Consider the following 17,010-nt stretch of genomic DNA (forward strand, 5'->3'; position numbering starts at 1 on the left):
TGAGATTCCAGACTTAATATGATGCTCACTAAAGCAAAAATACTGTGGTTTTTGTTAAACTTATTGAACAGTATCATTTCACACTGAATTGTCTTCTCTCATCGTAGGAGTTGTCCGGTCATCTCGTTTCCATTAACAGTGAAGAAAAGGCTTTGCTTGTGACTTTCCAATCCTTTGATGAGATCTGGAAGTTCACCACGTATCACATACTCGGTAGGTTCAGAGGTCAGCGCAGCCACTTCCAGGGCGCAGCCATTACTTTCTACGTGGACGATTCTTGGCTGCTTTTACTAACGTTTGCTAATCCTGCTGCTTTTAACAATGATGACGTCACCAGACCATTGTTTTCCTTTATTTTACTGTCGATGGGTTTGTTCACACGCGACCTTTCTCTTCACCTCCTCCACTTCAGGTTTGTTGGGACTGTGTTTGGAGAATCTGTTGTTCGACCAGACCTTTTGGCTCCATTCTTTGGAGGAAGGTGTTTCCATTGACGTGTCCATTCAGGAGGACACTCTTAATCCGGTTTACAAAGAGATCCTCATGCAGGAAGGTTTGTGCCGGTGCAGCTGTGGCCCAGGAAATGATGTCAATCAGGGGAGATGATCGCAGATCAAAATGCATCCATGTTCTTGCTGCTTCTCAGCCTCATGGGTCACGGGAGTCGCTGGAGTCTCCTCGGCTTGCTTTAACATCACGCTCACGATTCATCGTCAAACAGCGAGATGCAAACCGCTGCAATGAGCATCTCCCTCCCTCTGTGTCCTCAGGTTCACTGTTTGCTCGGTGCAGCAGCAACCAGATGTTTGACTGCTCCACCTCTGGAGGCGACCTGTACCTGGAACATGGGGATATAGCCCAGTTTGAGCCTCCCTTCATGGGCTCAGGCTGGACCGTCCTCTGCCTGGCTGATGGGGCCCGAGGCACCTCACCCAGACCTGCTCTGGAACCTGTCATCCCTTTTCACCAGTAATTCACAGTGACGTATTTGGGCTCCCTCCTCATTGATTTAACTGGGTCTCGGTGTTCGGTGACATGTGCTTATTGGTGCCATTTTCCACAGATGGTTTCTTAAATCTGGTGCAGAGAACATATTAGTTGGTGATGGGAAACCCACATGCGACTTCCCTCTGCAGTTCGGTAAGTGAAAGTGGGCCGGCCGGCCGACCAGGCAGCACTATTGGTCTGCCCGGGTGACTGAAACACTCATGACCATTTTAAAACCATGATACTGTAGATGGACTGATGAATGGAGAACTTTACCTGCCAGCTCAGGTCAGCATGATGGCTGAACAAAAATGTGTCACACTGCAAATCAACAGAATCCAAGGTCCACAAAAAGATTGTCAAAATATAAAGCAAAACTAGAAATTATCAAATGTTCAGAGAGTAAAATTGTGATTAAAAATAAAGACTCCAAAAATGAGCAAAGGATTAACTACAATAGGCCCATTGTCTGAGGATCAAATACTTTGTTTTACTCAAGACAAGTAGTTCCCTGCTTTTTAACTTCATCTGATCCACGGACACAAAATGGGATCACAGACAGAGTTTCACCTGTCGTGAAGTCTCTAAAGAAATTAAACATAGAATATAATGATTATTACAACAACCACTACTTATACATCAAGTATAAAGTATTACCTGTATGTATGTGTATATATATATATATATATAGTCATCTGCCTCATTCCTTCCACTCCGTGTCCAGCCTCAGGACGCTGGACTTAGGGTGAGACCCTCCGTGCATTGTAAGGACCCCTCTTGTCCTGATACTGGTAGCTTGTATCTCTTCCAGTGGCAGGATATGACCCAGCGGGGTACCTGATTCCTGGGGGGGGGGGGGCAGAGCTGCTTATTCTTGCCATTCAGCTGCCTCCCCCTCCGTAGGCGTTTGGCTGTGGCTGACCTCCTAGCTGCCTCCCCATGGTCATCATTTACCTGTAGGATCCCCAGATGTTTGTAGCTGTCCTGCACATCTGTTGTGTTGCCTTCAGGTAGATCAACCCCTTCAGTTGTGATCATCTTCCCTCTTCTAGATATCATCAAGTCTGAATGGCATCCCGATGTCGTTGCTGCATATCCCAGCGAGGGGAATCAGGGAGTCCATGTTACGCTCGTTTTTGACACTTTATAACAACTATATAGTTTCAGGCATTCCAGTATCCATGCGTGTGGCATAGTACACCACTGTACCTTGTTTTATGGTGCAGCCAATAACAAGGTACAGTGTCATGGGCAGTTTTCTGTCTGAACTGATGGCGAGACACAACCCTCAGCCCGTTGTTGTTTACGCTGTATACGCACAACTGTCTAGCTTCTCAAGAGAATAATGTGATAATCAAATGTGCAGGCGATGCAACCGTCATTGGATTTATCAGTTCAAATGATGAGGTAGGGAATGCGGTTCGCTGGAGTGAAGAACACAACTTGCTTCTGAACTCCGCTAAGACTTGTGAACTTCTTATTGACTTTCGTCACAAGATAAATTACTTTCAAATTACAATTCAGAATTCTCACGTGCAAATAGTTACCCTCGCCGAAGAGGAGGCAAGGGTATTGCAATTGGGTGCGTTTGTCTGTCTGTATGTTTGTTTGTCTGTCTGAGCGCATAACTCATAAACCAGTAACCCAATCGACTTGAAATCTTTACACAAGCAAGGTTCTGTCCGTGGCTCGGTCCTCCCCGAGAATGGCGTTGATCCGGATCTGGATCCAGATTCTAGAATTATTTTTACATCTGGAATTGTGCCTCTGCTGTAAACTGCCACTTTAAGAGGGAGGGACACGAATGGCATGATGGGAAAAAGAGTCCAGAAGGAGTCTTGTAGTACGTTCCGGAGCAGCAAGCTAGAGCAGGTTTGGCCCCTCTGATCCGGAAGCCCTGTTTACTGTCTCACAAGATCCAATAGTCTTTTGGAGGCGGGGTCTGCAGTCTCTGATTGTCTTTCTAGTTGGAAAATGTAACTTCTTGGGTGTAACTCTTTGAAATGACTTGAAATGGCGTACAAACACTACAAGCACTGCCAAGAAAGCAAGACGGCACCTCTTCGTTCTACGTAAACTCAGAGACCATAACCCAAAGGGTCTTTTAAACGTTAAGTGTGGTTGAAAGTGTGTTATCCAGCTCTGTTACTGTGTGCTTTGCTAATCCTACTCTGAAAGATAAAAAGGCTTTGGACAAAGTGGTTGGCTCGGCCAGCAGGACCATCGGCTGCTCTGCCGCTCCTGGGGGCCACACATAAAAAGAGAGACTCAGATCGCTCATGACTCCTCGGGCCGTCCTGCCACGACCGTGTTTGACACCCTTCCTTCGGGGAAGCGATGTCGCTGAATCAAATGTTCTACGCTGGCATGGTTTTAAATTATATATCCTGATTCTTAGGTTTTTATTTCTCTTATAGATTTTGATTGTATTGTATATATTGTATTATTTTATCAGTAAGTATTTTACGTGGCATTTTTAGTAATTCGTTACACTACTCGTTACTGGTAAAAAGTAATATTATTACTTTAAGTTACTAGTTACTTTAGTTACTTTCCCAACACTGGGGGCGATGCAGGCCTTGGTATTTCACCCGAGTCACCAGTTTTTATGTTTGGAGGTGACATCAATATGGAAATGAGCATTAAAGCAAGCATTCTTTTTACCTGGCTTTATTCGTAGCCAAACTAACACACCTGTTTTTGCCATCTCTTGTAACCTCTCCTAAACACTCTTCTTCTTTGGTCTCTGTAGCTGCTTTCTACAGGCCAGTCCTGTTGTATTTGCCACCTGGAGGTAGACCCAACAGATATTAGTTGTGGAACACACGACTTGCGTACCTACATACCTTTTTACATGTCGTGGGATAAAGTGACATTGTTTTCTCCTTCCATCGGTTCAGCCAGAGGAGCCTGTCTGGCCACTGAGGACTATGTCGCTGAAGGACCAGATGAGCTGAGCCTGGCACCTGCTGATCGCATCATCATTGTGGGACTACTGCTATCATGCCTGGATTGGTTTACAGGAAGGAAAGAATCAACTGGTCAAGTAGGTCTTGTCAAGACCAGCCTGGTGAAACCATGCACAGACATTTACAAGTGAGTGTGTCAAATATTACTTTCAGTCAATTCATGTTGTTTACATTCAGTAATTTTGCAGTAAGCTATGAAAATAGGGTATATTGTTTTATTATTTGCTACCTTTCCAGTTCAACAGATATTCTTTTGAATGAAGAGGAAGGCACTTTCTTTTGTATGGAAGAAGGCACAGTTGAAGAGGAAGCAACAGCTCTACTAAAAAAGATATCGCTGAATGATTTTGGCCATCGCTACATGCTGGGTAAGAGCCCATCTGTTTTCTCAAAAACCAAGAAGGGATTTTGATTCACTTACTATATTTTTCAATATCGAAAGATTAAAAAAAGAAAGTGAATGAAAATTGCGTGTAGTTGCATGTATTGGCCATGAGTGCACCACTCCGGTCATGCAAAAGCATTTGCTTGCACAGCAATTGATGTTATTTAATTTAATTTATTATTTAATTGTATTAATTGTAGTTTAATGATTAAAAAAATATTTCATGCAAATTGATGCACTATATTTTCTCTTTATTTTTCATATTTCTTTTTATGTTAATTTTGGGGGCGGGGGGGGGGTCGCGAAAAGTTTTTCTAGGACCAGCCATTCTACGTAAATGTATTCCTCGGGGGGTCGTAACAGAAAATAATTGAGAAGCACTGTGCTCGACCCACGGGAGACGTTTGGGGTTCAGTGCCTTGCCCAAGGACACTTCAACATGCGGACAGTCAGAGCTGGGATTCGAACCACTGATTTACTTCCCACTGTTTACTCTCTTCTGTCCTCTCAATGTCCCACTTCTTCTTATCTAACCTCTTTTCCTGTATACACTTCTGCACTTCCTGGTTCCACCACCAGGTCTCCTTATCTCCTTCCCTTCCAGAAGACACACCCAGTCCCCTCCTACCTGTCTCTCTGATCACCTCCCACCACCAAAAAACATGCAACTCAGGTCCAGGTTGTTATTGAAAAAGAGAATGACCTGGTTAAGTAAAATAAACAAAAATCAGGAAAAACTGGCAATGCTACATTAGCTCCTGCTAACTGTACTACGCGTGGTACCCATGAGGCTGCATTAGATAACTAACTACCGGTACATACTATACTATATAACTTACTATATTCCATCTTTATACAGAATCAAAAATGTAATTGGATTCGCATAAATCTTAGCAATTCTCATCCCTATCCACGACCAGCCTGTAAATGGACGGGTGGCTTTAATCAATTGTGCATTATGTGGGTCTAGTTATCTGTCATTTTACGTTCTGAACCAAAGGGCTTGTTAAAAATACAATTTCAACAAAAAATCTATTTCCACTTTTTTGAATTTCTTATGTTTATTCTCAGATATGATCAGCTACCAAGGCTCTGGAAATAAAACATCAAGTAAGTACTGTCTATAAATGTCATGTTGATGTGTCTTTATTTAGTCACAGCATTTACTCGTTTGTGTATTTCAACATAAGCGATTAAACCATTATTATCTTGTAGGTAGCGCTCCAACCAACCATGATGCTCAGCGACATGACCTAAAAACACACATTGAGAGCATTCTTGACCAAAGAAAGGACTTGGATTCCATTAGGATGACAACTCGAGAGAACTATGTTGTGGCTACGGAGGGAAAAAAACCAAGAACTCCTTGTTTCAAAGTTCACTCAGTTGCAGAAGGAAACGACACAGAGAACTTCATTCCCCTTTTCTCTCTCTTGGAAGGACGAGGCTACAGAGAAGAGTTTGGCTCCCTGTACAGTCTGAATTCTGATGTACTTTCCTCCTGCGTCTTTACTGGTCACTCTGATGACGATGAGCTGATTACATTCCTGGGCCTTGCTCGAGAAACAGCCAGGAAGAAGATGCTTTTTTGGCTCCAGACTCGTTTGTGCTTCCTGTTGGGCAAGCTCTGTGCTGGAAGATTCAAATTCAGCCAGGCCAGGGTTTACTTTGAGGAGGCCCTCCGTGTACCACAGGAAGGCTTCACAGACTTCAGGTTGCTTGCTAGCATCTACTCCAACCTTGCAGACATTTATCTTTTGCAGAAAAATGGCAACAGTTTTTTTGCTCTGACAGAGCGGCTTCTTGCCTTGCTGCTGGGAATTCCAGACTGCCTGGGAAGCTTTGAGGGCAATACTCCACTTAAATACATGCTCAAGAAAGCTGTTCTGTCCCATAACACATCGGCAGAGGCCCAGGCTTGTTATCTATTGGCAAAGTACCACTGGATTCATGCGGATAGGGGTCGAGTCGTTCCTTATCTTGAGAGACTTCTTGCTCTTGGTAATGAAACTGAAATCACATGGTGGATCTCTCCCACTCATGGATACCTAACCCTTGGAAGACTTTACAGTGAACTCCAACTTCCTCACCTTAGTGTCAGTTCAGCCAGGAGAGCTTGTATGCAGCCATCAGCTACACTGGGGGACAGTCTGAGCAGTATACTTCTAGTTTGGGACAGTGTTAATAGATTGTATGGGATGACAGACCAGAAGGCCTCCATCCCCCCTCCAGTGGCTCCATATTTCCACCGAGCCCTATCGTTTGCCAAAGTCCAAGGAAACGAAAGTGGCTACGTTTTGAGCTATCATCTCACTGTTTGTCTCTCCCAACTCTTTTGTACGCACGGAATGTTTGGACACGCTATTCGCTACATACACACGCTCATCAACAACATGCCACCGTCACTGCGACTCCCCGTTTCTATTGCAGAAAGGAACAGCTTGCTTATCTGGCTGGCATGGCTTCACATTAACCACAGCCAGCCCTCTGTTGCTTTGGAGATCCTGGACTCAGTCCTGGCTTCCATGCCAGAACACTGCACCACCCCTCAGGAAGGTGTGACTTTCTATTGCCTAGAGCCTTATTTAAACAACTTAAATGATCTGGTTTACGGTACAAGTGCATTAAGGGTGTGTCTAAACCTGAGAGGACATCACATGGGTCCATGAAAATGTGCACATATATCAGAGCAGGCAGATTAAATAGTTAGATGTTGTTTCTAAGTCCTTGAAAAGGTCTTGGGAAGGACATGTTTTGGCAACTATTTAATTTTAATGTAAAAGACTAAACCCTTAATGGTAAGTTAATTCTTTGGAGCAACTTCCTGGTGTAAAGTGCAATGATTTGTGCAAATGTGTAATTTTAAAGGACTGAATGTCGTAGGCACTTGAATCACAATCTGACTGGTGACTTCAGAAGAACAAACGGATTTACTAGCTTCATAACTGTACGTACGAACGCAGGTGTGGTCCTAAACATGAGTGGCGTGGCACTCCGATGCACGGGTGACCTCCGGAGAGCAGCAGAGCGGTACCAGGCTGCTGTTGACGTTTGCCAAGAGTATGACGATACAGCAAACTGGGCTGTAGCTCAGGCTAACCAAGGTTAGTCAGTGTTTGCTTTAAGACAGACAGACAGACACACTTTGTTTATCCCAAAGGGAATTCTATAAACGGGTGAATTCTTGTCTGGAATCCGCTTCAGGGTTCCTCCAGTGCTGACATAGGGGCTGACCTCAATCTGCATTTTCAGGCATCCTTCTCTGCCACTCCAGACTTCCTCGTGCAGTACTACAGTACCTCATGCAGTACTACAGTACCTCATGCAGTACCACAGTTCCTCTGGGCACCCTGTCCTAGGCTTTCTCTAGATCTACAAAGACACAATGCAGCTCCTTCTGACCTTCCCTGTACTTCTCATTGCTAGCATCAACGCTAACATTGCGTCTGTGGTACTCTTCCTCAGCATAAAGCAATACTGCTGCTCACAAATACTCACTTCTGTCCTTAGTCTAGCCTCAAACACCTTTTTCCATAACTTCATCGTATGACTCATCAGCTTTATCCCACTATAGTTTCCACAACTCTGTTTGTCTCCCTTCTTCTTGAAGAACACCAGAACTCTTCTCCTCCATTCCTCTGGCATCTTCTTCCTCTAGGATTGTATTCAACAACCCCGTTAAAAACTCTACAGCTACCTCTCCTAGACACTTCCACACCTGCACAAGTATGTCTCTGGTCCAAATGCCTGCATTCTTCATCTGAGGTTCTGGTTCTTGGGCCAAAGCATCTCAGAAATGTTTGTTCTAGTGTTGTAGTTGAACTAGATGGCGTCTCAGTGTCCACCAGCACCACTGCCAAGAATCTGGGGGTAATCTTTGATCAGGACCTGTCCTTTCAGTCCCAGATAAAGCATATTTCAAGGACTGCGTTCTTTCACCTTCGGAATATTTCAAAGGTCAGGCACCTACTAACCCGAAAAGATGCAGAAAAAATAGTCCATGCTTTTGTGACTTCCAGACTGGACTACTGCAACTCCTTACTGTCCGGCTGCCCAAAAAGGTCTATTAAACATCTCCAGCTGATCCAGAATGCAGCAGCTCGTGTTCTAACAGGAACCAGACTGAGAGAACACATTTCCCCTGTTCTGGCGTCTCTGCATTGGCTTCCTGTTAGGGAACAGATTGAATATAACATCCTTCTACTCACTTTTAAAGCCCTCACTGGCCAGGCCCCTCCTTACCTTACAGAGATGATTATCCCGTATTGCCCCACTAGAACCCTGCGGTCCCAAAACGCTGGCCTGCTCGTGGTTCCAAACATGTCCAAGAGCAGACAGGGGGGCGGAGCTTCCAGTTATCAAGCTCCTTTATTGTGGAATCGGCTCCCTGATTGGTTCGTGAGACAGACACCATCTCTATGTTCAAGAGTAGATTAAAGACTTTCCTTTTTAACAAAGCTTATAACTAATCAATGCAGTAATCAATATAATCAATATGCTGTCATTAGGCAGCATTGGTGGCTTAACATCATGACACACTGAGCTCCTCCCCCTTTATCTGGTTATTCATGTTATAAATATATGTCAGTAATCTCTCTCTCTTCCTGTAGTCTTGTTCTCTCTCTCCCTCTGTTTGTCCCTCTTTCTCTTTCAGGTCCTTCTGTCCGTGGTGCTGCAGAACCTGGACCTGTGTCCCTCACCACTGATGTCCACATCGCTAGCATTAGCATTTATAGCTTTATATCGCTAGCATTAGCATGTATAGCTTTATATCGCTAGCATTAGCATTTATAGCTTTATATCGCTAGCTTAGCATCTTATTTTTGTCTGCTCCTGCTCTGTCTCGCTATCACTTCCCTATCCATCTCCTTGTTTTTGACTCGTCTCCGACCTGCCATTCTCTCTCTCTCTCTCTCTCTCTCTCTCTCTCTCTCTCTCAACCCAGCCGGCCAGACAGATGGTCGTCCACCATGAGCCTAGGTTCTCTCCAAGGTTTCTGCCCGTTAAAGGGAAGTTTTTCCTCGCCTCCGTTGCTCTTGTGGGTCAAGTTGGGTTCTGTGTTTCCCTGCAGGTCTTTCCCTGCTAATCCTGTAAAGTGCCTTGAGATGACTTTATGTTGTGATCTGGCGCGACATAAATAAAACTGAATTGAATTGAATCATCTTTATCCTCTTCATCCACTAATCTTTGGCACTCCCTGGTTCCTCCTCTTCATCATGTCCACCAGCTCTCTAGCTTTTCCCGTCATCGTCCCAACATTCAAAGTCCCTCCTCTCAGTCCTGAACTCTTGCAGTCCCTCTTCTCTCTCTGCTGATGCACCGTCTTCCTCCTCGGCACTGATGTTGGTCGCTGTTATCCAGAGCGTCGTCCGATTCAGTGTGACTTTCATATTTAAGGTTGATTGCATGGTTAATTCTGGCAAGGTTTTACATCGAATGCCCTTTCCTGATGCAACCATCTGCATTTTTCCAGACTTGGGACCGGCTCAAGCGAGACTTGGCTGTGCTACCACTACGCTAGCTCCTGCTAGCCGTGCTACCTATGAGACTGCATTTACACACAGCTGATGCTGACTGACTGATTCAATGACCACGTTAATACTGCTGCTACCATGAAAGTCTCTCTTTCTGTTTTGTATTGTGTTTTTTAAAGTACTTGCTGTAGAGTACTTGGTGACGTTGGTTTAGATAGCTGCTGCATGCATTCATTTTAGAATTTCAACTTTTTGTTGGTGATAGTTACTAGTATTTACTATCTGTCCTATTGAAGGCCTGCTATGTCAGAAGGCTGGAGCTAAAGGGCTAGCTCAGAAGCACCTGACTGAGGCTGTGCAGCTCTTCTCTGCGCTGGAGTCTGAAGGCCACGAGGAGAGCTTCATCACGGTGCTGCTGGAGCTTGGTCAGCAGTTTGTAAAGGAGCAGCAGCTGGACGAGGGACGGGGATGCTATGAATGGGCCCTGCTACTGTCTTTAAAAGCCAACTTATTATGCTGTAAATATTTCAGTCACATTCGTATGTTCTGTTTCCTCTTTCTTTTTACAAATAATTGAATTTGAGTCTCACTTGTGACCAGGTCAGCTCACTGCGAGCAGATACCTGTGCCGGCTCTACGGGTGTGAGAGTCCAGACCCGGCTCAGTGCATCATCTACAACCAGCACCAGGTCCAACTGCTGCGATGCACAGGAGACAGGAGACAGGAGGGAGACGCCCTGGATGCCATCAGTCAGCTCTACCTGTCTCTGGGTACAGAAAGGTGTGTGTGTGTGAGCACAGTGAGCTGGGATGTCCGTTTCACAGCCCAGTAAAACGCCTGACCCTGCCAGAGCGGGGATGTGTGTCCGGAGGGAATTCAGCTACAGCTTCCAGTTGTTACTGCTTAAAGACGTGCAGCCGCTCTTCAGCTCACGCCTTTAAGCATCGGGCGTTGCTTGCGTTCATCTATGGTGGGATAGTTTGTGTTAAGCAGGTCATACCAGTGATGCGGAAAACCCCCGATTTGTATCGATATACGATGCGAGCGCATCGGCAGCGTACTGACGGATCGATTCATTTAAGGGACAGACTTTAGAGTCTTTCAGATTATTGTATCGGTTAATCGCGATATATAGCTTTAATACAAGTGTATGTTTTTCCACAACTTTCCAAAAGTACGTACGTAAAGACGTCTCCCGCGGTGGATTGTGTGAAGGGGAAAGTTTGCCTTTGAATATGTGCATTTTACCACACTAAATGTCGAGAAGTTGCCGGTCAATGGGGGTTTGGTTTAGCGACGGGGTCTTCGGGGCCTCAGCCCTTCGTTACGTGAGGACCAGAACGAAGCCCCTCTTTATAGGACTTTGCACAAGTGAACTACACGATATGAACTGGAATGACTTTGTGATACGGAGCAGCATGCTTCATGTTCCTGAATGTTTCAGGGCATACCGGGTGGCTCTTGACTACACCAAGACCAGTTTGGGTATTTTCATCGACCTGGGCTGCAAAGAAAAGGAGGCTTATGGTTGGCTACAGGCTGGGAAGATCTACCACCTGCTGGACCAGGTTGAACTGGTGGACCTTTATGTTCAGGTCAGGTAGCCGCTAACTCAGGCATGGGCAAACCAAGGCCCGGGGGCCATATACGGCCCGTTGGGCTATTGAATCCGGCCCGCCGAACTTGTCCAAATTATATCATTAAATTAAATTTTATTATAATTAAACCTGATTCATTTGACCTTTTCCCTGTAATGTTACCTGTAAAAGGCCAAATCCTTTCATGTAATGGGTTTTGCATGTAATATATATTAGTTCACACAAATACTCCATCCATCTGTTCCTGGCCCCGCCCCTCTGTCAAGTTTTAGAACCCATTGTGGCCCACGAGTCAAAAGGTTTGCCCACCTCTGCGCTAACTGCTGCTTCCTTTCGTAGCTCATGAAGTTATACAGTGTGAATTAATATAAAACGCTTTGTTGTACTGGCACTGGGCGTCCAGGAAGGTGTTATGTTCTGGTAAATTGGGCTAACCTGTTGTCATACTTAGCTCAAATATTTATATGTCAAAATAGCAAACAGATGCTGCAGGACAGATTTAGTATAAATAGCATTTGAGATATTGCTGATTTTTCTGGGCGAAACGTTGCTCCGGAGTATAAGTTGCATTAGTCGATTAACGCGTCAAGAACAAGAAAAAACATAAATAAGTCGCCCTTCCTTGGGAAAGGTCTTTTTCCAAACAAGCGAAAACGAAACATTAACAATTATCCAGCAATAGAACGAGCTACGTAGCATACAGAACGAGCGAAAACAAAACACGTTAACATACTGTATGCCCATCCGGCTTGTTGTGTATGCTACACGTAGCAAACTCAAATTCAATCACGTAATTCAGCTCTCACGAGATTATGCTCGAAATTCAGATCACGCGAGATCTGGAATGAGAAAAGGAATGATGAAAGCTTTTTCACGGATACTTGAGTTGGAACTGCGAATAGCTGGGGGTTTAATGTACACATTATATACAATATCCTCCTGAGACCCAGCCAGTTAGCATGTCCTCTGTAGTGGACATTTGTCTATTACAGAGGACATGCTAACTGGCGGGCTGGATCTCAGGAGGATATATCAATATAACAGTACAATATAAATAAGTCGCAGGACCAGCCATTCTATGTAAGAAATGTGTGAAAATACAGTACTCTTGAGGCAGGCAAGATTTGGGAAGGTACCATCTGAAGCAATAATAATAGTATTAATTAACAGTAAATTAGTTTATCACACAACTAAATCATCGTCACATGTATCATGGTGAATATTGTTGTTTTATTCTATCTATCTACTGATTCCTGAAGCTAATCAGCACACACTTAAATATATATATATATGGAAAATACATTTAAAATGACATTAATTTTTATCATAAATATGATCATGATTTCTGTTTACTTTAGGCCATACACACTGTGTGTGTATGTATATATCTATATATACACACACATATATATAAATATGGGCCTCACGGCATGCGGAGACGGCATAGGGTGAGGGGTGCTAGCATGATCGGTGTGCCCAGAGCAGTTGAGGGGGCGGGGGGGTCAGTGCCTTGCTCAAGGACACCTCGGCAGTGCCCTGGAGGTAGACATGCCCCTCACTAGTCCACAGTCCGTATTGTATTTCATCTGGGCTGGGACTGGACCCGGTGACTAACCCAAGTGTCCTGTAGTAACTGTAGACACTAATCCACTGACTCTAGAGTGAGCTGGAGTGGTGAGCATATGACATCACACACTGGTGCCCTTTTTGACCTCAGCAGCAACCCAGTTCGCCAGTTCCCATATATTCCAGAATGAAACATTTTAGAATGAAAGTTATTGTCCTCCAGGTAGCACAAGATGTCGCGCTTGCTACAGGAGACACGGTGTTCATCCTGAAGCTGCTGGAAGCTGCAGGAGACATTTTCTTCAACAGCTGCCAGGAACAACACAAGGCCATCACTTTCTACCGGGTATTTAAAAACACCTCTTGTTGCTGATCTCAGTCTACCACTGTCTACTATCATTTCTTGCTACCTGTGTAGCCATCAATAAAGCTTTATGTTTCTTCATTTCAGAGATTCTGGCCTGAACTAAGAGGATTTAAGCCCACCATAATGTCCTGCGTGTCTCTGTGTCCCATCCTGCAGGACCGTGCTCTGCCAATAGCGGGGAGAAGCAGCAGTGTTCACACCAGGCTGAGGTTGTGTAATAAGCTGACTGAGCTGATGCTCAGTCTCAAGATGTACGCAGAGGCTGTGGAGTTTGCTCAGATTACGCTGGACGTCAGCGTCACGCTAGGTACGCAGTTCACAAGTTCCTGTTGCTATGGTCACAGGGGCAATAGGGACTTGTACCCTTCCACTAGCCCAGTGCTTCTCAATTATTTTCTGTTACGCCCCCCCTAGGAGGAAAAAAAAACACTCTTGTATCCTTATTAACATAAAAAGAAAGAAATAGAGATCAACTTACAACAAAGAATAACTTTATTACCATTGTATTTTAGTCTGCAACAGAAAAGATATGAAGTACAGCAGTTTGCCTGAAAAAAAAAAAAAATGTAATCCTTAAACTACAATTTTTTTGGTCCGCCCCCTTGTATGATGCTAACAGTTTGGTCCGCCCCCCCTGTATGATGCTAACAGTTTGGTCCGCCCCCTTATATGACGCAAACAGTGCTCGCAAACATGGGGGAGGGAGGGACTTCACCTCCTAATTTTTCTTGACGAGCGCCCCTTTTAACCATGTGACACTGCTCCGAAAGTTTAGAAATCACAATGTGAAAGCAGAACCGAAACAAGCGATAAATGCAACGATGTTGAGACTTTCAGCTCCCCAATAGAACCGAGTCCGCTTGGTCAGGTGGGAAAACGACTAAAGAGGTCCTGGGAGTCAAAAGGAATGCAACTGTCCCCATTCTCCAGCAGGTGATGCTGCAGCCATTTTACCACCACTTTACCCCAAATTGTTCATTTTGCCTATGACCTTGTAAAGTGTAGAGGACATCTACCTAAACTCAACATCAGCATTGTTGCTCGGGAAATGAAAAAGGATGATGATTTAGCTAATGTCTCCAGTGTTGGCCATAGTAGAACTAAAAATGTAACTTGTGCTACTAAAAAAAACCTGAGTGGTTAAATTTAGTTAAACTTAGTCAACTTAGCATTAATCAAGCACTAACTACTTGCCGAAATATGCGGAAGAAAGGTTCCTAAAATCAAGAACGGTACAATACTCAAGAAAGACGCTGGAGGTTTTGGTGGTGTGCGTACTTCTTATCGATGTGGTGTAAGTTGTGCTAAATCCGAATGACCGTGTCATCCCTTGTTCAATCAGGTGAGCGTCTGAATGAGCGAGTGGCTTACCACCGACTGGCTTCTTTGTACCATTGCCTGGACCAGTACGAGCTGGCTGAACACTATTACTTGAAGACCCTGTCACTCTGTCCGACGCCTCTTCTGTTTGATGAGGAGACGCTGTACTATGTGAGAGTGTACCAGACTCTGGGGGACATCATATTCTACGACCTGAAGGTAAGGGGTTTAATGGCAGACATGAGACGGTGGCTTTTGGATCACTGAAAATGTGATGATAAATGCAAATGCAGAAAACTTAATTCATTCCTGTCGCCATTATAAATCATAATATTTATTCACAATGGTCTCGATTGACCCCCCCCGGTGGACTCACCGCCAACCGAGGGAACTGTAGGGGATGGGTACAATGTGGAGTGGGTGCCAATTGTCGGCAAGGGGGTGGACAACCCAATCCCAGGCACAGAGACTAGCTCTTGGGACATGGAATATCTTCTCGCTGGAGGGGAAGGAGCCGGCGCTTGTGAGGGAGGTTGAGAGCTATCGTCTAGATATAGTTGGGCTCACCTCCACCTACAGTGTGGGCTCTGGAACCCAATCCCTCGAAATGGGCTGGACTCTGTAGTGCTCTGGCGTTGCCCACGGTGAGAGGCGACGGGCTGGTGTCGACATCACCTTAACTGCCATGTGTTGGAGTTTACTCCAGTGAACGAGAAGGTCGGTTCCCTGCACCTTCGGGTCTGGGAAAGTTGTCTCACTGCTGTTTCGGCCTACGAGCAAACAGGCAGTGCAGAGTATTCAGCCTTCTTGGAGTCCCTAGGAGGGGTACTGGAACTGTTAAATGTTCTTCTGGGGGGGGCTTCAACGCTCACGCTCAATTCAGCAGTCAGACCGCTGCGTCTCTGAGGAACCGGGTGGGTATGTGGTCGAGGCCTGTGGCCTTGTTAGGTTGAAGGGTAATTAGTTGTTTTAGCACATCAACGGTATTTACAGGTGTGAAAGAGAAAGTGTCCTTTTTAGCACCTAGCTTCTCATAGTGAGTCTGGATGTGGTCCGAACCGTACAGACCTGAATGCGGGGGGAGTTTGCTGTTTGGACAGGGGAAGGTCAATGGTGTCTGGAAGAAAGTATGTAAGAGTATATAGAGTACATATATATATATACTGTAGGAGAAGCATCTTCTTTGTTTCTTTGTTGAGTGGAGCTTTGTTGCTCCACTAATGTATTATTAAAGTATTCTGATTCTGGTTTTGATGAAGAATTGAAATCCAGTCAATGCCACCATGGCCTCGCTTGGCTTCTGGGTTAGCTCTTTGCATAATTCGTATTTGCATGTATGCCATGTTTCCAGGATCCATTTGATGCTGCAGGATACTACCATCTGGCTCTGGCTGCCGCCATGGATCTGGGCAACAAGAAGTCTCAGCTGCGTCTGTGCACCCGCCTCGCCACCATCTACCACAACCACCTGACGGACCGGGAGCTCTCGCTCTGGTTTTACCAGAAGGCAAGGAAGATTGCTGCAGAGCTGAATGTGAAGAGGGTTAACAGCAGCTCCTCACCGGCGAAGACGACCCAATGATAGGAAGGACACGCTGAGAGGACGGAGACGCTGGCCTTAGCCTGTTGGATGTATATTTGAGTTCGTTTAAAGTCAGAGGTGAGAGTATGACTCGCAACTCTTTGCTCACGTATGATTTTTCACGTAGACAGTGATGGATCCGAAGTCAGAGTGATCCATCAGCTTGAGATTCGTGTGACACAATCGTCCATCAAATAAGTGGGACAACATGGAGGAAGACACAACTGCTGCCAAAAATCAACGTCAGGTAGCGCAGTCATCGCCACCGAAGCCTTCAAAACATACATGAACTCCTGTAAACTGCTGCTTTTGATTAAACGTTAGAGCGTTACAGCGGATGGCCGCAGTGTCCTGTCTCTCTATTACCAGCTGTCGCTAAGCAACTGAACAAAGGTGACTTCTGTGTACGCGGCTGGAGGAGGATGGAAACACCGTTGTGCGGTTATGGTATGTGCTTCCTGAACAGCAGCGAACAATGATGGCCGTCCTCCGAAGCTTTTGTGTCAGGTCAGCGCGGCAAGAAGAAGAGAATTCGAATCCGACTAGTGGCCTTTCTGCGTGGGTTCTCTACAGCAGGGGTCCCCAACCACCGGGCCGCGGCCCGGTACCGGTCCGTGAGGCATTTGTTACCGGGCCGCAAAGAAAGAACAGCTAATGTATACAATTTCCGTTGTATCGATTATTAGCGTCTAAAAGGTGTTTTATTTTGAAAAACGACCGGATTTTCTCCAACGTAACAATCACGTCTTGATACGTTGCTA

General features: G+C 45.2%; 1 protein-coding gene across 1 annotated transcript in view; it reads left to right on the top strand.

Moving 5' to 3' along the window:
• LOC137911800 (SH3 domain and tetratricopeptide repeat-containing protein 1) overlaps nucleotides 1-16,526 on the top strand; it is a 24,801-nt gene extending 8,275 nt beyond the window's left edge. The window contains exons 4-19 of the mRNA XM_068756182.1: nucleotides 108-213; nucleotides 413-553; nucleotides 771-969; nucleotides 1,064-1,140; nucleotides 3,888-4,083; nucleotides 4,194-4,324; nucleotides 5,413-5,460; nucleotides 5,557-6,897; nucleotides 7,305-7,445; nucleotides 10,112-10,333; nucleotides 10,416-10,596; nucleotides 11,261-11,411; nucleotides 13,204-13,326; nucleotides 13,504-13,654; nucleotides 14,690-14,886; nucleotides 16,019-16,526. Of these exons, the coding sequence (XP_068612283.1) occupies nucleotides 108-213; nucleotides 413-553; nucleotides 771-969; nucleotides 1,064-1,140; nucleotides 3,888-4,083; nucleotides 4,194-4,324; nucleotides 5,413-5,460; nucleotides 5,557-6,897; nucleotides 7,305-7,445; nucleotides 10,112-10,333; nucleotides 10,416-10,596; nucleotides 11,261-11,411; nucleotides 13,204-13,326; nucleotides 13,504-13,654; nucleotides 14,690-14,886; nucleotides 16,019-16,249 (3,636 nt within the window). The 3' untranslated portion in view covers nucleotides 16,250-16,526. The remainder of the gene's footprint in view (nucleotides 1-107; nucleotides 214-412; nucleotides 554-770; nucleotides 970-1,063; nucleotides 1,141-3,887; nucleotides 4,084-4,193; nucleotides 4,325-5,412; nucleotides 5,461-5,556; nucleotides 6,898-7,304; nucleotides 7,446-10,111; nucleotides 10,334-10,415; nucleotides 10,597-11,260; nucleotides 11,412-13,203; nucleotides 13,327-13,503; nucleotides 13,655-14,689; nucleotides 14,887-16,018) is intronic.
• The last annotated feature ends 484 nt before the right edge of the window (nucleotides 16,527-17,010 follow it).

Source organism: Brachionichthys hirsutus, chromosome 23, assembly GCF_040956055.1.
Source record: "Brachionichthys hirsutus isolate HB-005 chromosome 23, CSIRO-AGI_Bhir_v1, whole genome shotgun sequence".
Taxonomy (NCBI): domain Eukaryota; kingdom Metazoa; phylum Chordata; class Actinopteri; order Lophiiformes; family Brachionichthyidae; genus Brachionichthys; species Brachionichthys hirsutus.